Below are 26,237 nucleotides of genomic sequence, written 5' to 3' on the forward strand. Positions count from 1 at the left end.
CCTTGAAAGACAAGAGAGAGAAAGTCCTATGTACAAGAGGGAAGATTAAGTCTGATCGTCAGCTCTGCATTAATGAAGCCACCAGTGCAACTTTTTTGTCCTGATACCAAAGATAATCAATGCAACGGGGGCTATCCAATGGAACAGCTGCTATCTCAAATCCCCAGAGTAGCCTTGAATTATTTGCTGGAAGGTGGTGCTTGATGGGTGGGCCAGGGGGTTGAGCAAACTGCAAGTAGCTTTGCAGTTAATTTATTGCCGTTTCCTACAGGCCCGTTGGGAGTTCTTCTCAGTCTTACGGAAGCAGGAGGCTCAAATCTCAAAGCAACCTGATGAAAGAATTGTGGATGTAAGGCCATGAAATCATGGCTTTAAAAGTGTAAGGCAAGCCTCCCCGAGGAGCTAGGAGACCTGTTGTCAGGGGCAACACAATCTTCTAACAGACACCTCTGCTCCCCTCTGGGCCTCGGTTAGGTCAGAAGCTGGAGGGGTCATCATTTCAGTCCAGGTATTCCATGACTTACTCTTGAGGTATGTTCTCAGCACCAGGATAATCAGCCTGGGTGTCTTGCTCCTGTGAACACTTTGCTGAGGGCAATTCCAAGGGTCAGACACCTTACCACTAATCAGACACCTTACCACTTTTTCAATGACTGTAGGCATAAGCACACTTATGACCCGCTGACAAGAGAACATCTCCTGCTATAAGGCCATATTTGTACAAAACACTTCAATATTATAGTTATTGATATCATAGATAGTGAGGCTGTTCTCACGATGGGGGGAAACCGGGCTAAAGGAGCCAGGTTTCTCCCCATTGTGAGAACCACCAGGCTCGCAGGTGAGCCCGGTGGTTCTCAGGTGGCTAGCCCGCCAAAGAAGCTCTCCTCTTAACCCAGGTTAGTGAAGCGAGCACTCTGCTGACCAGGATTTGCTGGTCGTGTGTCGCCACGTTGCAGCTCCATGCCAGGGTGACACACAAGGAGACCCCCGCCAGGAGGCTGAAACAAGTCTCCTTGATGTATGGCAAATTAGATATAGAAGTGCACAGCTTGACATAAGCAACGCCATTATGTTTAACTAAGCTCAAGGCTTTGCAGAAGGGCCTTGTCGGTAGTTCTCGAAACTGTTTACTGGTACTTTTCCCTTTCTTTAAAGTCAAAGTAACCTGTTAGTGCTGAAAGATAAGGCTGGAATGAACAGTCTGCAGTCTGCACACATTCCCTAACCTTGGCCAGTCATGATGATGAGATTGCTATGCAGCTGCATTTTGAAGAATACTTGTGACTATAAATGTGTTGCCTTCTGTAATGGTCCTGTGTCCTGCGCTTTGACATTAGTCGAGCAGCACCTTTACTACTTAAGAGTAAATAAGTTTTGATTGTAAGTCCTCTCATCTGGGCTGATTATTGGGCTCCATCTGCCCAGGAACGAACCTCCCCTATTGGGTCAAGGCTACCCCAATACATCATCCTAGTCCTGGGGGTCTCTCCAGGCTGCCCGGCACACTTGTGCCGGGCATCCTGGAACTTCCAGGGGCTGCGTGGCCCCTGATCTCCGCAGCCTCCACCGGCTCCATGACCGAGCCGGCAGTCGTGTGGGTGGCTGATCCGGCCACATAGGGCTTGGAGGCTGCTCATCTGCGGGGGTGGGGGTGGGCGAAGCCCGCTCTCCCCGCAGACCTGCCGGAAGCTCTTCTCACCGATTGTAAGAAGAGCTTCAGTGAGGCTGTTCTCGTGCACAGACAAAACTGAGGAGAGCTGGTCTTGTGGTAGCAAGCCTGACTTGTCCCCATAGCTAAGCAGGGTCTGCCCTGGTTGCATATGAATGGGAGACTTGATGTGTGAGCACTGCAAGAGATTTCCCTCAGGGGATGAAGCCGCTCTGGGAAGAGTATCTAGGTTCCAAGTTCCCTCCCTGGCAGCATCTCCAAGACAGGGCTGAGAGAAATTCCTGCCTGCAATCTTGGAGAAGCTGCTGCCAGTCTGTGAAGACAATACTGAGCTAGATGGACCAATGGTCTGACTCAGTATATGGCAGCTTCCTATGTTCCTATGTTCCTAAGCCAAGCCTGGTTTTGCTTGGGCGTGAGAACCGCCAAGAGCTGTGTGACTCTCAGTGGCAATGTGGCAGCAAATCCGCACAAGAGCCCCATCTGTTCACTAGGGTTAAGGGTGCAAGCACATCCTTAGCCTGGGCTAAATGACCGTGTGTTGGTGCCACACTGCTTCGTGTGCTGCTGACACAGCAGCAGCCTCCCAACCAGTGCTAGGGGGATTTCCGCTTGTGCAGTGCATTATGGGTACATCTCAGCCCCCGAACCTCAGAGGAGGCAGCTGCACATCTGGGCGGTCAATCTCTGTGCCCAGCATGGATGGAGGGATCTTCTGGGCGGGGGAGGTAAGCTTTTCAAGCCTTCCTCCCCATGTGCCCCAAGCCCTTTCTGTCTGATCATGAGAAAGGGCTCAGTGTCTGAAATGTACAAAATATGTCAGTAACGGAAGCAGAAACTATTCTGATTCCGTTACCCATGTATTTTACACATTTCAGATGCTGTCTATAATATGTCTGCATTTTCAAGGTTTTTTTAAAAGATCAAATGGTATTCCTGCATGTATTTTTGTGGTTTGGTGACTATGTTGAGGCTTTATGTTTACTGTAACTCACGCTGAAAGGGCTGAATAGGGAAGAATCACAAAAACGGTTTTATAAGTGAAACCTTAAGGCTAATGGCCCCACTCATCTCTACTTGGCAATTGGAACCAACTTCCATTCATCTGGGGTTTGGGGAAAGGCTTTATGGCCCAAGAACCAAGTGAGTCTGAGCATTCTCTCTCTGCCTGCTTCAGTGAAGCATCGTTTTAGAAAGACTGATGGAGATAGTTTATAGTCTTTTGGTTTTAGAGAGATTCATGGAAACAGTTGCAGCCTTTTTGCGAGGGAAGGCAAATGAATCAAAACCATGTGACGGGCTATTAAGAATTGTGTTTGTGTCGAACACGGCAATGTTTCTACCTATCCTGATTTGGTGAAGGAGTTTCTTTTGACTGTCTTCACTGTGGTATCAATAGTTGCATACTTTGACAATGCGTTCATAATTAATACCCTGGAGATCAAGATATATTTGATAGTCAACGAAACCTGCTGGTTTAGGACCAGAGTTATGCCTATCTCAATCTGGCTCAAGCTCCACAAAGCTGGGAAATTGGAACCTAAGGCCGATGCCGTAACAGAGGTGCCACATGAGGAGAAATGATGTTGTGCAGTGTCACCAATTGTGCTCTCTTCCAGTTTGCCCTCCATGCATCCACACAGCCTTCATCAGGCAGTACAGGAGCAGGACAAGATTTAGCATCTTTGCTCGTGCCAGAGACTCCATTCTCCCCTTCTTGATTTGGGCCTCAAAGACCAAGAAAAAAATGTCCCACTATCCTGGCTTTGTGGAGCTTGAGCCAGATTGAGATAGAATAATTGGCCTGGTTTACACAATCCTTAAATCTAAATTTACTGAGGTCATTCACACAAAGTGGCTATTCCCATGATCACTGGAAAGCGGGAGCTTAGCCTACTTTCCAGTGATCGTGGGAACCACCAGGCTTGTGGGCGAGCCTGGTGCTCCCAAGGTGGCTAGCCCACCTAAAACACCCTCCCATTAAAAGTGGTTAATGGAACGGGCGCTCCGTTAACCTTGTCTTCCTGCTCGTGTGCTGCCGCGGTGCATGGCGACACACAAGTAGACCCCCGACCAAGTAGCTTTTCCTCCTACCTTCCTTCCACACAATCACTTCTACCCAGGTTCTAGGGTAGCTTTTCCTACCCAGGTGTGAAGGGTTCCTAACCAGGTACAAAGGTTTCCTACCCAGGTGCAAAGGGTTTTCCTACCCAGGTGTGAAGGGTTCTGGAGTAGCTTCTCCTACCCAGGTTCTTGGGTAGCTTTTCCTCCTACCCTGCTTCCACACCACTGAAAATTGGGAGTACAAACAGCTCCCAAACCCAGGTAGAACACAATTTTGGATTGTGTGAATGACCTCTATGTATAGTTCAGGAACAGGGTACCTAGAGAACTGCGTTTCTCTATGAATCTACTGGCATCCTGAGATCTTCTGTGGGTGGGGAGCGGTTCTCATTCATGACCCTTTCCCTTCTGAGGCTTGCTTAGCAACAACTTTGCAGGAGCTTTCTTGATTTCTTTTCTGCAGGGTGGCACCTTCCACAGGTTTTGAGCTTGGTTGCCTCCTGGCACACTGATAGGAGAGATGCTTCTATGAACGAGCATTCTGTGTTCTCTTTGGATTTTTAAAAAACTGACCTCAGTATAGGCTGCTGTTTTATTGTATAGCTGTTTTTAATGACTTCTTTGCAAGCCACTCCAGACCAGTGTTCCCTCTGACAGGGATTCCCAAATGTTGTTGACTGCAACTCCCATAATCCCCAAGCAATGGCTATCGTAGCTGAGGATTCTGGGAGTTGTAGTCAACAACATCTGGGAATCCTTGTTAGAGCAGGGATTCTCAACGTTGGGTCCCCAGCTGTTATTGGACTTCAACTCCCATAATCCCCAGCCCCAGTGGCCTTTGGTTGGGGATTATGGGAGTTGAAGTCCAACAACATCTGGGGACCCAAGGTTGAGAACCTCTGTGTTAGAGGGAACACTCCTCCAGACACCTTGAGAGAAGAGCAGGATATACAGGGGTGTAGCTATTACTGAGCAGATGGGTTCAAAGAACGTGGGCCCCCACCTCTACCCCTCCATATTTTCTTCACTATCTCCCTCACTCTGAGGGACCACCGGGGAGAGGGGCAGACACGGGTCCCCTCTCCTCTAGCTACACCCCAGGGGGGATATCTATCTCTCTCTCTCTCTCTCTCTCTCTCTCTCTCTCTCTCACACACACACACACACACACACACACACACACACACACACACACACACACACACTGGAATCCTCACATCTGGAGATGATTGTAGAGGGGTAGCAAGTTGTGAGTGAGTTTCAACAAACTCAGCTTTGAGTTGTCAACATGATTTATGTCGACCTTCCTAGTCCTTTTCTCCTGATCTCCGCAGAATAGAACCTGGAGCAGTTTTGCTATTCCAGGTTTAATTGGCTGAAGGACATGGCGATTCTGTGGCTGCCTCTCCCCGAAAGCCACTTGGCAGTCCTCAGCTTATCGAGGAACACTTGCTAACATTTTGTTCTGAACTGACGGATATTTATAGCAAGGAGCATTGCCTGGATTTTTCTCTTTGGGGCGATAGGTTTCTTCCTATAAATATGCTTAGGTGCAGCTTGCTTCCTTTCAAAGTTCGATGGTGGATATGCTACAAGATTTCTGGATGTGCTGTAGATGGCTGAGTGCTACATGGAACGACCGAAGGCACTGGTCAGTCACTCAACCAAATCTGTTTTCTGTTTGCCCACTACATCTGAAGTTTTGTTGAGAATGGCCGCCCCTGCCCCAAAAGGGGGGAAGTCAAGGGTATGATGTAAGGGCTGATGTGTGACATTAAAACTAGTGTGGTGATAAGAACACAATAACAGTCCTGCTGGATCAGGCCCAAGGCCCATCTAGTCCAGCATCCTGTTTCACACAGTGACCCACCAGATGCCACTGGAAGCCCACAGGCAGGAGTTGAGGGCATGCCCTCCCTCCTGCTGTTACTCCCCTGCCACTGGTACTCAAAGGCATCCTCCCTTTGAGGCTGGAGGTGGCCCACAGCCCTCCAACTAGTAGCTGTTGATAGACCTCTTCTCCATGAAGTGATCCAAACCCCTCTTCAAGCCATCCAGGTTGTTGGCTGTCACCACATCTTGTGGCAGAGAATTCCACAGGTGGATTATGCATTGTGTGGAAAAGTACTTCCATTTGTTGGTCCTAGATTTCCCGGCAATCAATTTCATGGGATGACCCCTGGTTCTAGTGTGATGGGAGAGGGAGAAGAATTCCTCTCTCTCCACTTTCTCTACACCATGCATGATTTTATAGACCTCTATCATGTCTCCCTGCAGTCGTCTTTTTTCTAAACTAAAAAGCCCAAGGTGTTGTAGTCTTGCCTCATAAGGAAGGTGCTGTAGGCACCTGATCATCTTGGTTGCCCTCTTCTGCACATTTTCCAGTTCTACAATGTCCTTTTTTAGATGTCGTGACCAGAATTGTACGCAGTACTCCAAGTGTGGTCGCACCATAGTTTTGTATAAGGGCATTATAATATTAGCCGATGTAGTGGTTAGAGTGTTGGTCTAGGACTAGGGAGACCCGAGTTCAAATCCCTGTTCATCCATGAAATTCACTGTGTGACTCTGGGCCACTTGCTTCTCTCGCAGCCTAACCTACTGTGCAAGGTTGCTAGGAGGAGAAACATAAGCATGTACACTGCTTTTGGTTCCTTGAAGCAAGAATGGGATAGGGGGGAAACAGGAGGAAAAATGAGGCAGCTTTTGAATTATGCTTGGTGCAAATGGTGCAAAAAGGTGCTACCAAACTAGTAGGAAGCCAAGTTTGCCAAGTTGACTTCAGATCATAGGAATGATATACCAACACAGGAAGCTGCCATATATTGAGTCAGACCATTGATCCATCTAGCTCAGTGTTGTCAACACTGACTGGCGGCGGCTCATCAAGGTTTTAGGCAGGAGTCTCTCCCAGCCCTACCTGGAGATGCTGCCAGGGAGTGAACCTGGGAGGACCTTCTGCATGCAAGCCTGCAGATGCTCATCCACTGAGTTATGGCCCCATCTCCTAAGGGGAATATCTTACAGCAGACAGTGCACACATGTAGTTGCCCATCCAAATGCAAACCAGGCTCACTACTGCAAGACCAACTCTCCGCCCCAAGATCTCCATTGCAGATTTCAGCTTCACGTCAAGTTGGCATTCATGTGGAAAATCCTGCATTTTGCAGAAGCATGCCCGCGGCGGGGATCTCCATTTCTCACCAAAAGGACTTGGCTGTGATCATCATGTGAACAGCCCCCATGAGACTTTTAAGTCCTTAATTTTGATTGGATCATGACCACTATCCTTTAATTCTGCAGATATCTCCCTCACCCGCTGAATGGTAATAATAGCCAGTCTCTTTGGTGAACTTTCCTCTTTGTCTTTTTATCTCTTTAGCATTCCTTTTCTTTAAGGCCAAATGATATAAACGGACAAGGCTGGATATTCTAAGTCACTCTATAAGTCATTGCCTTGACAGTTCAGGGCTATGTGAATCTTTCAATGCAGCACCAGTGTATGAGTTATATATTTAATATTCAAGCCTTAATTCATGCCATTGTCCTCATGGAAATGCAGTGTGATTAAAGGAACAACACCTTGTGGAGAAGTCTACTGTTCCCTATAAGAGGGATTCCCAGATGTTGTTTACTACAACTCCTAGAATCCCCAAGCAAAAGCCACTGCAGCTGGGGATTCTGGGAGTTATAGTCAACAACATCTGGGAATCCCTCCTAGAGGGAACAATGCAGGAGACCACAGTACCTTTGGTTCAAACCATCTGTCCTGACTGTAGTCATAGGAACATAGGAAGCTGCCATATATTGAGTCAGACCATTGGTCTATCTAGCTCAGTATTGTCTACCCAGACTGGCAGCGGCTTCTCCAAGGTTGCTGGCAGGAATCTCTCTCAGCCCTATCTTGGCGATGCTGCCAGGAAGGGAACTTGGAACCTATGAACTAGAGTACAGCCTCACATGGTGCCTCAGAGTTCTTCCTGACAACCCTACATCCATTACCTCCACAACTTTGGGGCCTTTACTTTGCAGACCTATAGTTCCCCTGGATGATTAAGTATGATCAGACCATACAGATCAGAGGAGAGCCGGTCTTGTGGTAGCAAGCATGACTTGTCTCCTTAGCTAAGCAGGGTCTGCCTTGGTTGCATATGAATGGGAGACTAGAAGTTTGAGCACTGTAAGATATTCCCCTCAGCCACTCTGGGAAGAGCAGAAGGTTCCAAGTTCCCTCCCTGGTGGAATCTCCAAGATAGGGCTGAGAGAGATTCCTGCCTGCAACCTTGGAGAAGCTGCTGCCGGTCTGTGTAGACAATACTGAGCTAGATAGACCAATGGTCTGACTCAGTATATGACAGTTTCCTATGTTCCTATGTCCAGCAACATCCAGAGTACCACATGTTGGAAAGCCCTGGTCTACACTGACTGGCAGCGGCTTCTCCAAGGTTTCAGGCAGGAGTCTCTCCCAGCCCTACCTGAAGAGGGCAGGGATTGAATCAGGCTCCTTCTGCATGCAAAGCAGATGTCCTACCACCGAGAAATGGTCCTATCTCCTTAGGGGAATATCTTACAGCAGGCAGTGCACAAACGTAGTTAACCTTCCAAAAGCAATGCAATATAAACTCCGCTTAGCAAAGGAGATCAGATCAGATTCTTTGTTATGATCATTAACCAGTCAGCAAAAGGTACAATTTATGCTTGCATCCACAAGAGTGGCTGTCCAACAATCCCTCCCTCCCTCCCTCTCGGATCCTGAAGAACAGTTCAGAAACCTGTTGCGTTGTTCATGGCTAGCACTCTATCCTTTTTCGCTCCAGGAATGGAAAATCACAACGATTAATTGCATCCTCAAACTAAAGAAAGGTGGACCCATGTTATTATTGCTTATCAGCCATCCCATAATCCTGTACATCCTCTTCACTACCTAGACCCGGAGCAGAGATGTGGTCTTTCTGCTTCGACGGCATTGTGTCTTTCCGCAAGGTGGTCGGGTTAATTGCTTGTTTTCATTTGGCATCTTTTCGGCTGTTTTGTGTATTTTCTGTGGTGAAAAGGCCACACTGCCCTTTTAGAAATTGAGTTTACTTTTCTGTCGCTATCGGATGCCTGTGGGATATAATGCATGTATAAATAAAGATGTATTTTTATTGTATTAACTCATTTTCTAGTCTGCTTTGTGTTGTGAATGGCGTGAGATATCCTTTCCACAGCATGTTAAAGTAACAGTGGCGATAAGGCTAAAAATAGGCCCAGTTGAGATAGAATTGCATAACCCCAAGTTTACTCTTCCTTGAGATGATGGAAATTTTGCTGTCGCTTCTGGAACCTCAGGCAGAGATTCCTAGCTAATCATCCAAGTGTACAGCTCAGCAAGTGATAGCAAGAGTGTGCTAGGAAGGAGTTCGGCAGGGTCCGTTGCTCTTCTAAAGCCAATGCATCCTGTTGAGCTGAAGGCTTGAGGGGAGGGGAGGGAATGTGTTGATGAGCCTGTTCCTTAAGAATCCTTACTGGGCTCCCTTTTACAAGCAGGGCCATAAAACTGGGTCGATCCAGTCTGACAGTTCGAACCGAAATGCCGCCAGTTCTAACGAACTGGCTCGCCGACCTGGCAGTTCAGTTCAAATTCGGTTCGTACTTGAAACGAACTGCCCGTCCCGGTTCCGTGCACAACCCTAGATGTATGTCTCGTTCCATGTTTCAAATCACTTTTTAATAGGCAGATACTCCCTCGGCTTTGGAGTCGCAAGCAACACTTCTCCAATAAGGAGTATTTAAGGCACATCACTGCTTACCTAGCTACCAAATTAATTGATGTGAAAATAGTTAAATAGGCAATTTGTGTGCAGCAGCGACTGATAATGATTCCAGGGAGTCCCATTTCACTGTTACTGTGATCCTTTCCTTGTGGGTGGCATGTTCCTTCTGTCTTCCTACCACAAGGCAAATCAGCAAACCCGCAGGAGTAGTAACACTCATCCTGGATGCATTTGTACATCTGAAATCTCTTTAGGGGTTTTCCAAGATATATTGGAATCCAAATGTTGTTCGTCAGAGTACATATGCCAACACCACAGCACCTTTCTCCTTTCAAATTGGGCCTCTAGTGATGGGTACACACGTATACAGAGATTTTCCCAATTTGGCATGGAATGCAAATATACTCTTGCCTCTTATTTATTTATTTATTTATTCATTCATTCATTCGATTTTTATACTTCCCTTCCAAAGTGGCTCAGAGCGGTTGACAATTAAAACAAAACCATTAAAACAGTTAAAACAGGATGCTGGACTAAGCTAGGCCTTGGGCTTGATCCAGCAGGGCTGTTCTTATGTTCTTATGAAAACATCCATTAACAATTAAAACAATTAAACAATTAGAACAATTAAAAAGCGCCCCCAAACCAGGTTACAGCATTAAAACAATTAAAACTAATGAAAAACCCTGGAAGGCCAGGCCAAACAGATAGGTTTTAAGGGCTCTCCTGAAGGCCAATAACAAACTCAGATGACGGATTTCTGCCGGGAGTGCATTCCACAGCCCAGGAGCAGCTACAGAGAAGGCCCGCCTCTGAGTCACCACCAAACGAACTGGTGGTAACTTTATTTGTCCATAAGTAAAGTAAAGTTGTGCCGTCGAGTCGGGGTTGACTCCTGGCGACCGCAGAGCCATGGGGTTTTCTTTGGTAGAATACAGGAAGGGTTTACCATTGCCATCTCCTGCGCAGTATGAGATGATGCTTTCCAGCACCTGCTGCTGCCATGGGGTGGGGGGAGGCCTGATCGGCTCACCCCCAGCCCCCCGGCCGTGCACATTGGCAGCTAAAAATAAGGTAACTTTTGGCAATTCAGCGTGGTGGAGCAGTGGCATGGCAGTTGTGGGGCGGCGTGGAGGCCCCCTGGACTTTGTCAGCCATGGGCCAGGTCCCCAATGCCCAGTGGTTAGAGCACCTCTGCTTTGAGAAGCCCCGGTGTAGGGGGATGATGCTTAACTTGATGTAGGGGGCAGAGGCCTCCAAAGGCCTTTACGTCCAGGCTCCAAAATGACCTCGTTTCACCTCTACATGAATGGCTCACCATGTGGTGGCCGCAATGTGGCACCCAGTGGCGGCGGCCACAGTGTGGCGGCGGCAGCAACGTGGCAGGATCCGAAGCCATCAAAGCAAGCCGGTCGGTCGGTACATGCATGTGAAAACAAATTAAGTTCAAGCAGCAAGCCTCCTGCCAACATTCCTCCGCAGCCTGCCCCAGCACGCTGCCTGATATCACAGCGTCCTTCCTCGCAGTAAATTAAATCATATTCCGGTTTCCGAAAAGAAACAAATGCGAAGAGGAACAGTCGCAGGAGGCATGTCGGCCCAGCCTGCACAGTGGCAGATAAGGCCCGCCGCGTGTGTGCAAGAGTGAGATAGCAGAAGAAAGGTGAGGCAATCAGAGCGGGAGGCGGGAGGGAAGAGAAAGATGAAAGCCCTGTCTGAAGATGCCTGCCTTCAAAACAGCAAAACTCTGCAAGCAGACAGAGATGAATGTCGGAAAAGGGAAAGCCGAGGAGGAGGAAGAAGAAGAAGAAGAAGGGGCACAAATGTGTTTTGCTTGATCTACACCAGCCTACAAGTGTAAAGTATCAAGTCTGTCAGGAAAAGAAGGGTGTGGGTATTGCTTCCAATGATATGAAAGGAAGGCAGGTTGCAGGTATGCCTGGTGAGAGCACAATTTCGGGTATAGAAAAGCGGCATAGATTTAGGGTGGTGTCTGGTCAGCCGGTTCAACCTTTAGGAGACCGGATCAGAGGAGGGTGGGGGAAACCTGACTCAGCCTTGATTCAATCAATCAATCAATCAATCAATCAAACACCTGAAAACCCTTCTTTTCACCCAAGCTTTCTCCGCTTCCTAAATTGTGGCGTTTTTTAAATTTCTTTTTTATTTTCAAATTCAAAACCCGATTTCGGGGGTTTTAATCACTGTAATTGTTTAATTGTTGTTTTAAAATGTTTTTAAATGGTTCATCGTTAGATCGTTTTTAAATTGGTTTTAGCTCTTTACTGTTTGAGTGGTGTGTTTTAATTGTAAACTGCACTGAGCCATTTTGGAAGGGCGGTATACCAATCAAATCAATAAATAATAAATCAATAAAAATCAATCAATCCTTTATTATGGTCAGAGACCAGCATAAAATTGATACAGGTTAAAAACTGCATGTTATGTGATGGTGTTATGATGGTATGATTGCACATACCTTGACAAATCTAAAATTAAGGATGATTGCAGGTAAAAAAGGCAAGTTAAAATACATCTTAGTACATCAAAAGGCTAGAACTAAGAATGATTGCAGTTTAAAAAGTAAAATAGATAGAATATACTCATTAGACATAAATAAGCTAAAACCCTAAAATTATTAGAGCTAAAAAGAGATAAAATATAATACAGTTTTTGTTATAGAAACGCCCAGAAAAATAAAATAAAAAGGGGAGTATAAAATTGTAGAAGTCCAGATTTAAAATTATATTTAAAAAAAGAAGAGCAATGAAAATTGATCCAAACAACAGCTCTAGATGCTTCAGACCCAGAGTCACCACAGCTAGTTGCCCTTTCGGGGTGCGGGGAGGCTGGGGCACTGGAAAATTGGTGCCCCCTTCTCCGAGAAGCTCCTGACCCAGCTATAGAATCCAAGTTTCCAGGAGGGGTCCCCCCCCCCATGAGCTTGGGACGTTCAACATGCAAGCAGATGCTCTTCCTCGGAGCAATGGCCCCAATTTCCTCCTAAAGATATTTCGCATCAGTGCATGCGTGTGGTCACCCATCCAAATGCAAACCCTGCTTAGCAAAGGGAACCATACATGCTTGCTACAACAAGATCAGCTCCCCAGTGGCCCCACATGGAAATTTTTTTCAGGTGGAAAAGCATCACATATTCAGAAGTGGTCACTTTTATTAAACGGCATACTGCTCAGAACTCTGCTGCACCCTTCTTCCTTACTGCTCCTTCCTGGGATCTCAGTCTCACCACACTGAACCCCACATTCTCCATGGGGGCACCTGGGATTTATTTATTTATTTATTTATTTATTTATTTATTTATTTATTTATTTTCATTTTATATCCCGCTCTTCCTCCAAGGAGCCCAGAGCGGTATACTCCATACTTAGGTTTCTCCTCACAACCACCCTGTGAAGTAGGTTAGGCTGAGAGAGAAGTGACTGGCCCAGAGTCACCCAGCAAGTCTCATGGCTGAATGGGGATTTGAACTCGGGTCTCACGATGTCGAACTTTAGGGACCTTGAGTCTAATCCAGCAGGGCTCTTTTGGCAACCTTGGGTGCATGAGTTCTCTTTGTGGCCAAAATTAGGAACATAGTTAGGAAGCTGCCATATACTGAGTCAGACCTTTGGTCCATCTAACTCAGTATTGTCTACACGGATTGGCAGCGGCTTCTCCAAAGTTGCAGGCAGGAATAGGGATCTCTCTCAGCCCTATCTTGGAGATGCTGCCAGGGAGGGAGCTTGGGACCTTCTGCTCTTCCCAGAGCAGCTCCATCCCCTAAGGGGAATATCTGACAGTGCTCACAGATCTAATCTCCCATTCATATACAACCAGGATGGACCCTGCTTAGCAAAGGCAACAAGTCATGTTTGCTTCCACAAGACCAGCTATGCTCAATTAAAGTGAGAAGAACCAAAGTCCAGAATGCGGGCGATCCAGATCATGTCAGACAAAGAGATGTTGCCCTTAACAGCCTTGCTACTGCTATAGAAGATCAGCAAAGCTCAATTTTAGAGTGACTGACTTTCGTTCTGTCTTTCTTGAAGGGATAGCGCTGTTGAAGTGAGTCTCCTGTCAAAATGCCTGTCTGCCGGAATTCATCTGATAATGAGGGCCAATGCCAAGTTTTTGCTTCAGGGTGTTAGCCATTTGCCTGTAGGGGTGAGAAAGAAATGTTCCTTCCCTCTACTCTGAATCACACTGTTTAATTGGCGAGGCCCTTCAAACTGCTTTCACTGAAGGCCTTTGGTATCAGCCTCTGACAGAGATTAAATAGGAGACTGATGGTATTCAGAGTTCTTGGTTTACTTGAGTTTAAAAAAAACAAACCCCAACCACAACACTACCTGGGTTGCCCAGCAGCAAATACAAGGACCACCACATCAGTATCACTTGGTTGAAGCCATCACCACCTCGGAGACCTCTGATTCTTTTGTGGCCCCGCAGATCTGCAGAAAGCTATCAATTATAAATCTCCCACTATCCTGATTTCGTATGTGCGGTGGGAGTTTCCAAAGGAGCAAAAAGGAATCTTGGCATTAATTATTCAGTGTTGAAGGAAACAGATGTTCTCTCCCCCCCCCCCACCTACCAAGAGGCACCTTTTAAAGTGCTGATTCGTGGTGTAGTGGTTAGAGTGCTGGACTAGGACCGGGGAGACCTGAGTTCGAATCCCCATTCAGCCATGAGACTTGCTGGGTGACTCTGGGCCAGTCACTTCTCTCTCTGCCTAACCTACTTCACAGGGTTGTTGTGAGGAGAAACGTAAGTATGTCGTACACCGCTCTGGGCTCCTCGGAGGAAGAGTGGGCTATAAAATGTAAAACAATAAAAAATAAATAAAAATATTTAGCAGGGGGAGAGCACCTAGCCCTATCCATCCCCAGCACAGCATCCCTCCAGTGGCTGTTGCTGGTGTCAACCTTATGTTTCTTTTTAGATTGTGAGCCCTTTGGGGACAGGGTACCATCTTATTTATGTAATGCTTATTTTTCTATGTAAACCACTTTGAGAACTTTGGTTGAAGAATGGTATATAAATATTTGTTGTCGTCGTAGTAGATTGGTGAAAGGAATGGAGATGTGCAATCTGACATAAAAATAGAGAGAGTCTAATTAAAATCTTATTTTGGGGTTTTTATTTTGGTAGCAAGCATGAATTGCTCCCTTTGTTAAGCAGGGTCTGCTTTGATTTGAATGGGAGACTACATGTGAGCACCGTAAGATATTCCCCTTAGGGGATGGAGCTACTCTGGGAGAAGCATCTGAATGCTTGCATGCAGGAAGTTCCAAATTCCCTCCCTGGCATCTCCAAGATAAGGCTGAGAGAGATCCCTGCCTGTAGCCTTGGACAAGCCCCTGTCAGTCTGGGGCATGATGGACCAATGGTCTGACTCAATAGAATGCAGCTTCCTATGTGCATATATTCCTATCCCATGTTTCGCTGTCGAAATGAGCCCAAGTCAACAAGCTAGCAAAATCAATACCACATTGAAATAACAGTGTAATACATGGATATTGATATTTACTGGATCATTTCCAAGGCCTATCTAGTCCAGCATCCCCTTTCCCATCAGATGCCTCTGGGAAGCCCAAAAGCAGGAGCTGAAATCATATCCTCATCTGCTGCTGTTGCTCCCCTGTCTGCCTCTGAACCTGCAGGCAGCATTTTGCTACCATGATTAGAACATAAGAAGCTGTCTTCTACTGCCTTCAGACCATTGGTCCATCAGTGTTGTCTACAATGACTTGGTGTGGCTGTCCATGGAGTCCTTCCCAGCCCTACCTGGAGATGCTGCCAGGGAGTGAGCCCAGGACCTTCTGCATGCAACAGATGTTCTACCACTGAGACAGAACAGATGCTCTACAAGAACAGAGGGAGGAATTAACAACCAGGACCTGCGGTGAAGAACAGAGGACCGGGAGAACTTTGGGGCTGCAAGGCCCTCCATAGGGCGAGATTCGCTCCTGGAACCTTGGGATGAAGGAACCTTGGGGCTCATGGAACTTCCCAGAACCTTGGGGCTCACGGGACCTCCCGGAACCTTGGGGCTCACCAGAACCTTGAGGGCTCTTGGGGCCTTGGGGGGGATGCTCACATCCTCCTTGAGGAATCTTGGGGCTCTCCGGAACCTCAGTAGAACCTTGGGGCTCACCGCTACCGGAACCATGGGGTGAAGAACAGAGGGAGGATCATGCTCTACAAGAACAGAAATTCTACCACTGAGCTATGGCCCAACCCCAAAGGGGAATATTTCACAGCACTCACATGTAGCCACCCATCCAAATGCAAACCAAGATGGACCCTGCTTAGCAAAGGGGACAATTCATGCTCACCACCACAAGAGGGAACTGCCTAAGGCCACCCAGTCCTGAGTTACTTAAGGCCACGTAGTGGATGGTTGGGATGCATCCACTAGAGGATGGGGCTGTAGCTCAGTGGAAGAGCACCTGCTTAGCACACAGAAGTTTCCATGTTCAATCTCTGGCATCTCTAGGTAGGGCTGAGGGGGGGTGGGAATCCTGCCTGAAGCCCTGGAGTGCCACTGCCATTCAGAGTAGACAATTCTGAGCTAGATGGACCAATGGTCTGACTCCGTAGGTGGCAGCTTACTGTGTTCTTCTGTTGCAATGGGATTTTAATGGTGGATTTCTGGGTTCACATCTCTTAGCCATGCTTCATAGGAACATAGGAAGCTGCCATATACTGAGTCAGACCATAGGTCCATCTTGCTCAGTATTGTCTGCACAGACTGGCAGCGGCTTCTCCAAGGCTGCAGGCAGGAATCTCTCTCGGCCCTATCTTGGAGATGCTGCCAGGGAAGGAACTTGGAACCTTCTGCTCTTCCCAGAGCAGCTCCATCCCCTTAGGGGAACCTCTTACAGTGCTCACACATCAAGTCTCCCATTCATATGCAACCAGGGTGGACCCTGCTTAGCTAAGAGGACAAGTCATGCTTGCTACCAGAAGACCAGGTTTGTAACTCTTTGCCTTTCTTAATGGTGTTCCTCTGTTGTGTGCTAGACCACAGTATCCACAATTTGGCATCCTTATTTAATTCCGGACTCCAGTCTTGACATGGAAGTAGTATTTAACCTATAATGCCCATGGATGGGGTTGCCAGTGTCTCTGTCAATGGAGACTTTCATCCTGTATCCCATAACCTTTGCATCGAACCGTCATTGACCTTCCTGATCTTCTGATATTTGTTTATCTTCTTCCAAATTATCTCTTGTAATTAGAATCCATCTCCTCTTCTCTGGGGGCAGCCGACTTCAAATGAGGATTGCTTAAAAGCAATTACATTTTGATATTGGAGATCTGCGCACATAAATGTAGTATCGTTTCCAATTAAAAATAGTAATGAATTTTGTGTCCAGAGAGACAGCGGGCTAAACAGCGCTATTGTGTCTGCTGTTCCTTGGGGATACAACAGGAGCATAGGCATAAACATATGTGTGAAACGAGTCACAGATTAGATACAGATGGGGTCCCCAAGCTTTTTTTAAAAAAAAAAAAACCCTCGATGTACCCCTTCTGTCACAAACCATCAGCTCAGGTTTCCCACAGAGATTTCACGTGTCTGTACACACACATACACGCACCCGGTTTTAAATGCGATAGGCTACTCCAGTCACACAGTTACTTACTCATGAGTCCTCCCATTGAAATTAATTAATTTACATAAGTTTGCTTAGGAGTAACTTAATGTGGATGTGAGTCAATGACTGGGAGTAGCCTGTCTCATGTCTCAGCATTTAAATTTGTATGTATTCATTACACATATATACCTAAAAGCACAGATTTGTAGGTAGGGAGACAGTCATACCCCTGCTAACTTGGCAAAGAGGCACCTTTTAATGTGGTGATTCTCTTTATTTAGCAGGGGGAGAGTAACTGGCCCTGTCCACCACCAGCACAGTACCTCCAGTGACTGTTGCTGGTGTCTATCTTATGTTTCTTTTTAAATTGTGAGCCCTTTGGGAACAGGGATCCATCTTATTTATTTCTCTGTGTAAACCACCCTGAGCCGTTTTTGGAAGGGCGGTGCAGAAATTGAATAAATTAATCATCATCATCATCATCATCATTCCAAAACAACTTGAAGAGCACCTCAACTCCATAGGGGCCACAGAATTCACCATCAGCCACTTACAAAAAGCAACTTTACTGGGAACAGCCTATATTAACCAACAGTATTGATGATAAAATTCAGCCATCCCAGGTCCTTAGGAAGGACTCAATGTCTGGATAAAACAAACTAGTCAATAACACCTGTCTGACTGTGTAAATAATAATAATAATAATAATAATAATAATAATAATAATAATAGTAGTAGTAGTAGTAGTAGTCTCCCTAAGAGTATTTGCTCCAATCACTGGCTCACATCCACATTAAGTTACTCATAACCATTCTTATTTAAATTAATGGGACACAGGGGCGGAGCCACCATTGTGTGGTAGGGTTCAAAGAACCCGGGCCACCAATGAAAGGGCCGCATGAAACACCCCATGCACGTGAAGTCACATGCACTTGGACGTTTCCCGATTGCCGGAGGATCTGCCACAGCCCTCTGGGGCTCGTTTCCAGCCAGCATCTGTTGGCTGGCTGCATTATTTCCCTTCTTCTCCCTCCAGCAAGGGAGAGAAAGAAAAATAATGCAGGAAGCCAGCAAACTCTGGCTGGATATGAGCTCTGGAACAGAGGGCTTGCTCAAAGTTCTTCGGAGCCCTGGACACACCCCATTTGTGTGTGATGTATTGTGTTTTTATTGTATGTTTTTAACTTTTGTAAACCGCCTTGGGGTTATCTTTTTAATGAAAGGCGGTATATAAATGCAAAAATAAATAAATAAAATAAAATAAATGTAACACACACGGGGCACCACTTGTGTGCATGAGGCGCATGCCTGGCAGGACCATGGCGGTGGGAAGGAATAGGGGCCGCCATTCCACTGGTTGGGACAAGTTCATTTGTCCCATTAGTACTCAGTGCTAATGACTCCTGTCATCCAGAAACATAGGAAGCTGCCAGCCAGAGCACTAGTCCATCTAGCTGAGTATTGTCTTCACAGACTGGCAGCAGCTTCGCAAAGTTTGCAGGCCGGCATCTCTCTCAGCCCTATCTTGGAGATGCCAGGGAGGAAACTTGGAACCTTCTGCATGCAGGTGCTCTTCCCAGAGCATCCTCGCCCCCTAAGGGAAACATCTTACAGTGCTTACTCGTATGGTCTCCCATTCAAATGAAAATCAGAGTGGAGCCTGCTTATCCAGGAGGACAATTCATGCTTTTTACAAGACTGGCTCGCCTCCTGGATGTTGCTAAACAAACAAGTTCACACGTCCAGCTCTCATGTCTGTTTCCCTGCTTATCATTTAGACTCAGTCATAAACCAGAGGCATTTCCAGTTTCCTGTCTTCCCCATTACCTGCTCTGTAAAGTAGGCTGCAATCTTGTGGTTTAAATAACGTCATTTTGCCTGGGTGTTGTCAAGTACCATAGATGTGCCTGCCAAGTGTTTTCATTTTCTCTCTCAGCATGTTGGGCCAATAATGCAGTCCGTGACCCTTTCCTATCGGAGAGATGTGACCATTTTTGGATGCTCTCCAAAGCAATAATTTCAGAGAGCTGTTCCATAGCTCCAGTCCTCATTTTTCATTAAGCAGAGAGTTTGCGTAGGATTTATGAGATTGGATGGAGGAAGCGTATTTTCCCCCAGTTTGGCTAAATGAACACAGTTCTTCAAAATCTCTCCGGTGATCAGAAGGTGGAATCGGGACCCGATAAAGTGACCTTTGTACATCACAGTGTGCCTTATTCTGGAGAATATATCTTATCTTTAAAATAAGATTTTCATATTCCTGTCATTCATTTTCAAGCAAAGAAATGAGTTCATGTGTGCACAGCCTCCATTACTCCATTCAACATTTTGTCTAGAAATGTGCACAAAACGAATTTTCCAAAAATCCGTTTCTAATTTGAATCAAATTCAAATCAATTCGGCCCTGTTTTGGCACCCTTTTTAACCAATCAGGGAGCCTGAATAGTTTTTAAAATGTGCCAAACAGCTCTTGAATCAAATTCGAATTGAGTTTCAGAAATTTTATTTGGATTTGAATCGAATTCCCCTTTTAAGGGGAGATTCAATTTGAATGACTCGAATCACCCAAATTTGCACATCGCTAATTTTGTCTTGAAGGCCATGATCCATGGTCTGGCTAGATCATGGGGCTATTCTTATGATCACAAAAATTGGGCTAGGAAAATCCTAGCCCGATTTTTGTGATTGTAAGAACCACTGGGCTCGTAGCCGAGCCCCGTGGTTCTGGAGCGGCTAACCCGCTCCTGTAGCCCGCCCCTTAGCCCGGGTTTGCGGAGCGAGTGCTCCGCAAACCCGGGCTATCTGCTCGTGAGTAGCCGTGGCGCGGCTCCGCGCTGTGGCTACTCGTGAGTAGACCCCCGGCCGGGAGGCTTAAAAGCAGCCTCTCGGCTCAGGGGTCTCCCCAGTATGCCCTGCGCGCTCTCAAATGAATAAATAAATAAATAAAGTTTAAAAGTAAGTAAGGAAGTAAATAAATAAATAAATAAATAAATGAAATATTCCTCCACTTGGGAGTGCTGTTTTGTAGGGATGCTACCCGAAATTTATTTATTATATGTTAGGAATATAGGATGGTACACCAAGTCAGAACCAGCTCATTATTGCCTACACCAGTGGTACGCAACCTAAGGGCCACCAGATATTGCTGACCTGCAACTAATGTGAGTTGTAGTCATTCATCAACAGTTGGAGGGCCAAGTTTGCCTGCCCCTACCCTACAGCAAATCTTCAAGTAATGACTGATAGCCAGGGTCTTGTCCACTGGCCAGTAGCTGTCTTAAGTCTCACTATTAGAGCGCCTTCTTCTGCATGATCCCCACCGCACGTTAAGGTCATCTGAGCTGATCCATCTGAGTGGTCCATCTCTGGTGGAGACTCAGAGGCTGGCTTTCTTTGTAGCTGCTCTGGGGCTATGGAATGCACTCCTGGCAGAAATCCGTAATGTGAATTCATGACTGGCCTTCAAGGCCTTCACAGCCCTCCAAACCTATCTGTTTGGCCTGGCCTTCCAGGGTTTTTTTAAATCGTCGTAAATGGTTTTAACTTCTTGTAACCTGGTTTTCTACGGTTTTGACGCTGTGTTGAATGTTTGAACTGTTCATTGTTTTATGCTGTTTTCTAGTCTCTGTTTTTAACTCTTAATTGAGTTTTATTGTTTTGTTTTAATGTACACTGCCCTGAGCCATATTTGAAAGGGTGGTGTAGAAATCGAATGAATCAATGAATGAATGACTATTACTGGGAGGTTCTATTCAACAGGTTCAGACAACTAGGAATGCAATGCTGGGAGGAACAAGAAACAAGTTCCACACTTGGAGCTCAGACTGGATAGGTGCCTATTATTTTCCTCCTGCAAGATCCGATTCACAGCGGGAGCAGCTAAAATACTAGATCTGTGAAGAAAACAAATGCAGTCCTTATAATTATGTATGACTGAGCTGGGCCACCTAGCCTTCTCTCTCCGAAGAAAAATAATAAGCTGGATAACCTCTGCAGGTTCAGCATTTGATGTGTGTGTCTTTTGTTCTGTTCTTGGTACAGCCACGGTTGTTGTATGCGTAGCCCCACGCAGTTAAATGTATACTTTTAACAAATCTATTGCTCTTGCCGGGTGAGGGGAGGAGGCATTCTCTGCTTGCAGAGAACTGTGGTCCAGATTGTATTCATCCTGACAGGAGCACAGGTAGTCTTGTGTTAAGGCAAGGGTTAGACCTTTGGTCTCTTCCGAGGCTGGGCCTAACTGAGAAAGCATGTTGCTATCTGCTGGGGTTAGACATAATGGATGGTTGGTCTTTTTCAAGTTTGAGTCGAATGTAACAAGCAAGTTGCTATCAGGGGAAAGGAGTGGGTAGTTAGCCAGGCAAGGGTTTTTTTTTTGTTTGTTTTTGCTAATGGTCAGATTCAGAAGCTAGTTTTGAGACTTGGATAGAGTTATTGGTTAGGGGTTGCCACCCGGGGTCAGCTGATGAAGTTCTCCAGCCGGGAACAGGGACAGAACTGCAAACCAGGTAGAGGTGTTGAAGCAAAGAGGTCAGACTTTCCAGGCTTGGGGTTGAGGCAGAATAGCAGAAGTCAGCCTGCCCAGACATGGCTGCTCAGAGGTGCAGCTAGATAATTTTGTGGCCTGGCCCTAGAGGTCTTTTGATGCACACACACCCCCAACCTCACCGCTGATGCCAGATAAGCATCACCTCACTACACACACACACTGTCACACACTCTGAAGTTATTCACATGGGCGCAAAGCCAAGCTAAGGAAGCCCAGCCTGGTTTTGCATGTGCTGTGTACCGCCAGGATTGGGCCCAATCTTGGTGGCGCTGCAGCGGCAAACCTGCCTATAGAGCCAACCCTCCAAAATGAGGTTAGGAGGGTGCATGCTCTCCTAACTCTGTTTCTGTGATCATCTGCCAGGTGTGGCTGCTTGCAGCCAGGGTTGGCCAACTGTGGGACTCCCGGTCGGCTTTGGGAGAGGAGGGATGATCCCATTATGCGCTGTGCACTTGTGCAGTGCATTATGGGAGCTCAGGGGGGCAATGTGAGGTGATGCGCCCGGCAGCTTGACCCTGGGAGATACCGGCAGTAGCCAGTAATTGTCTGGGCTGGCAGTCCAATCGCCCAAAGGGAGGAACCAAATCATCTGCAGGTAGGTAAGCTTTTGAAGGCTTTTGAAGGTAGGTAAGCTTTTGAAGGCTTCCTCGCGGCTAGCCCTCTTGCCCTTTCTCACTGCTTGTGAGAAAGGGCTCTCTGTATTTTTTAACATGAGGGTTAAAGAAACTGCCTTGCCAAAAAGGGATGAGTTTTTTTTAAAAAAAATCCCAGACCACAGTTAAGGACTGAGACATTTTTTCCACATTTCTCTCTCTCTCTCTCTCTCTCTCTCTCTCTCTCTCTCTCTCTCTCTCTCTCTCTCACACACACACACACACACACACACACACTCCAGCCCAAAGCATGAGAACACCGTTGACTCAGTTTACCTGTTGTTCTCGCTCTTTGGTGGGCTGATCTGGGTGTGTGTGGTTGGCCATGGTGGCAACCCAACCAGCAAGGGAGGCACGCAGAGACACACATGCTGGGGGCCTGTCCTGACTCAGCCGGATCATGGCAGGCATCCCACTGCTGCCCCCCTCCGCTCCCAGTGTGCTGCGGCTGCAGAGCCTCCGAGTGGGATGGCAGAGGAGAGAGTCGCTGGGACTGCTGGCTGCCTGCTACAGGCTACGGTGGCCGCCTCTGAGTCTCACCTCCTGGCCGGGCTCATGAAACACCCCAGCCGGCCTCAACTGCAGCCCTGCCCCCTCAACTGGTGGCGCCAGCATGCTCCGCTTCCTCGCAGCTCATGCACTCAGGGGCGTATCTAGGGTGGGGCAGGCAGAGCACGTGCCCCGGGTGCCACTTGAAGGGGGCACCATTTCTTAAAATTATCATTTTTTTAAAAAAAGGCTGCCAAAAACAAAATGGCCGCTGTGCATGCTAAAATGGCCTCTGTGAGGCCCTAGGCCATACCAGGCCTCACAGAGGCCATTTGAGCATTTGTGGTGGCCATTTTGTTTTCAGCTGCAATTTTTTGAAAGAAAAAAAATTTAAAAAATGGCCACCGCACATGCTTAAATGGCCCCTGTGAGGCCCTAGAGGCCAGAAGGGGGGAGGGGAACCTTTGCAGACCCCCCCTCCAGCCTTTAGGAAGCCCCCCAAAGGGGCTACAGGTAATTTTTTTTAAAAAAAAATAATATAATATAAGTCACTGTACACATATTCAGATATGTGACTTGTATGTGACCTTCAGACTTTTTATTTTTCCGCTGATATTATGGTAAAGTTATCTGAAAGATGGGTGTCAGATGTTTGGACAGGGGGCACAATTTCAATGCTTGCCCTAGGCGCTATTTTCCCTAGATACGCCTCTGCATGCACTGCCTGGCTGCTCATGCAAGACGAGACGGGATGCGTGCATCATGTCACCATGCAGGCACACTGCCTACTATAGCCGGGCGGGGAAGGGACTTGGGCTGCGCTGCTCCTGCTCACCCCCGCCTGGCCAGTGGCCCATTACAGCCACTTCGGTAGAGCAGGCAGCCGCTGACTGGTTGTACTCGGCCCAGCCATGCACAAGGGTCGTAAGCAGGCCACCCTAAGCACAGGTGTGTGCTTGCAGTGTGGGTGGGCAGCAGTGTGGAGCAGCCATCCCTGGCCCCAGGACATTCTTTTGAGAATTTGGGGGTCCCCCAGGAGGTATGGACTGGACTTCTGCCCGGAAGTCCGGTGAAAGGGCGCCCCTGTGCTACTAAGAACCATGCTATGAAGTTCAGCCCCACCCCTCAATTTGCACCTTGGGCGGATCGTAGGAAGCTGCCTGATCCCGAGTCAGACCATTGGTCTATCTAGCTCAGTATTTTCTACACAGACTGGCAGCAGCTTCTCTGAGGTTGCAGGCCGGAGTCTCTCTCAGCCCTGTCTGGAGATGCCAGGGTGGGAACTTGGAACCTTCTGCTCTTCTCAGAGCGGCTCCATCCCCTCAGGGGAATATCTGCCATGCTCAATGTAGTCTCCCATTCAAATGCAAGCCAGGGTGGACCCTGCTTAGCAAAGGGGGCAATTCATGCTTGGTACCACAAGACCAGCTCTCCTTAAAAGGACTGTCCATATGCATGTTGCATTTGGTCTTATGAAGAACTTTGGTGGAGATTAGAGGATTCTGTCCAACTGCCTCAGGAATTGTCCCAGTTTCGCTGAAGGTGGTTGAAATTGAATTTCCCTTGAGGATACTACAGTGGTTCACCTGAACAGGTTCTTCCAAATCTGCATAAAGTTTCATCCGATCCTAGCATTTTCCAATTTGGATGAGCATCCATTTGTGCCCCGTGGCCCTATAGCATCACACTCCATCGATCAATGCGCTGGATTTAACACAAGCACTAAAACATGGCATTATCACAGGCGATAGCTTCATTTCTGTGTGTGGAATTGTCAGCCAAAGAACTCTTAAATCACTTCCTAATTGTTCTTAAAGCATCAGCCATGCTCATTTTCAGTGTGCTTACAGCATACAGAAATGTACCGCCAGCATTTGTCCATTATACAACCCCGGCGACGAGTTGATTACGAATGCTGTGAGCAACCACCAATGTTTCATCCGGGGGAGGGGGGGAAAGAACATTTCAGCACAGTTCAAGTGGATAAGGGCTGCCTAGTGGCAATTTCCTAGAAATGGAAAGAGAAGCACAAGGAAACCAGGATTCAGGCTGCATTTTCAAAAGGGAAAGTGTGCCAATTTATTTCCAGAGCGGGGTGGCGGGGGGGGGGGGGAATGACACTTTCTCCTGGGACAGTATTAAGCTCTGGAAAGGAGGGGGAAATATCTATTCGCGGTTTGCCTGCAAATCATGTGCTGCAAAGGAAGGCAAGACAATCCTGATCAGAAGAACAGCTGAGAAAACTCAAGAATTTCTTTTGGTGGGGTGGGTGCAGGGGGCGGGAGCCATCCTATTATCCCCTGATTTTTCCACTCATACTCAGCCCGGTCCTGACCCGCTTGCTATATTAACTTTAATTTGTTGCTTATTCAGTTCAGTTCTTTATGATGATGATCCAAGACTGGAGAACAGCAACAAATACAACAGTCAACCCAATATGGAGTAATGAGGGCTATTACTTCTTACGATAAAACGACTTTAGTCATTTGCTCATTACACATCAGATTCAAAAACCAGCACGCTTCTTAGGAATTTATGTTACAGGTTAGATAATCTGCTTCCCAATAAAGCAAGCCCTAGAGCAAAACTTTGCAACTTTAAAAGTGATGTCAATAATAGAATCTGATCTACCTGGAAATTTGATTAGTTGCTTATTAGTTATGATGTACCTATGAAAACTATATTTCCCAGGGGGAAACTGTATTTCCCAGGGGTGTGATATGGCTTACTGCATAGCAGTATGCATGAAAGGAGAGAGGGAGAGACCTCCTGTTGGCAATGATTTCAGCTTTTCTCAAATGTTTCATTAATGCTATGTGGATGAGAGCAGAGAAGAAAGGATTGCACTCTTTGTAACCTTTGTGGGATTTTTTTTACACGCTTGGGTTTTTTTGGCTGGTCTTTGGCCATCATTAACTGGAATTGAAATTGACATTGCATATTCATGCATCCTGACTGCAGCAGTTACTTAATTTTGAGGAAGAAATCCACTGTCAAAATCTCACCTAAGGTGAATCTGCATTACAAATGTAAACCAGTTTTATTTGACTGGGTTTGACTGTCATGGTATTTCTCAAAAGAATCCTTGCAACCAGAGAACCAGCCCTCACCTCTTGCCTGTGGGCTCTCCAGAGGCATCTGGTGGACCTTTGTGTGAAACAGGATAGGCCTTGGGCCTGGTCCGGGAGGGCTGTTCTTATGTTCTTACTGCTTGATTCTTCTCTGCAGGTCTAGCCAAGCCCATGGGACTAGTTGAAGGCCCTGGAGGTTTGGGCCAAGGCGGAATGGCAGCTACCCTGAGAGATGACAGCCACGAATCCGAAACCAAGTATGAAGACTATGGTTATAACGCCCAGCTAAGTGATAGGATTTCACTGGACAGGTCGATTCCTGACTACAGGCCCAAAAAGTAAGTAAAGGTTCTACATTATTTGTGGAAATCTTTCTCTT

At 46.8% G+C, this 26,237-nt stretch overlaps 1 protein-coding gene across 3 annotated transcripts in view; it reads left to right on the top strand.

The window, feature by feature from the left end:
• GALNT9 (polypeptide N-acetylgalactosaminyltransferase 9) overlaps positions 1-26,237 on the top strand; it is a 203,933-nt gene that overhangs the window by 24,274 nt on the left and 153,422 nt on the right. For all 3 annotated transcript variants that reach the window (XM_053280372.1, XM_053280371.1, XM_053280373.1), the window contains one exon: positions 26,016-26,196. In XM_053280372.1, the coding sequence (XP_053136347.1) occupies positions 26,016-26,196 (181 nt within the window). The remainder of the gene's footprint in view (positions 1-26,015; positions 26,197-26,237) is intronic.

Source organism: Hemicordylus capensis, chromosome 15 (genome assembly GCF_027244095.1).
Source record: "Hemicordylus capensis ecotype Gifberg chromosome 15, rHemCap1.1.pri, whole genome shotgun sequence".
Classification (NCBI taxonomy): domain Eukaryota; kingdom Metazoa; phylum Chordata; class Lepidosauria; order Squamata; family Cordylidae; genus Hemicordylus; species Hemicordylus capensis.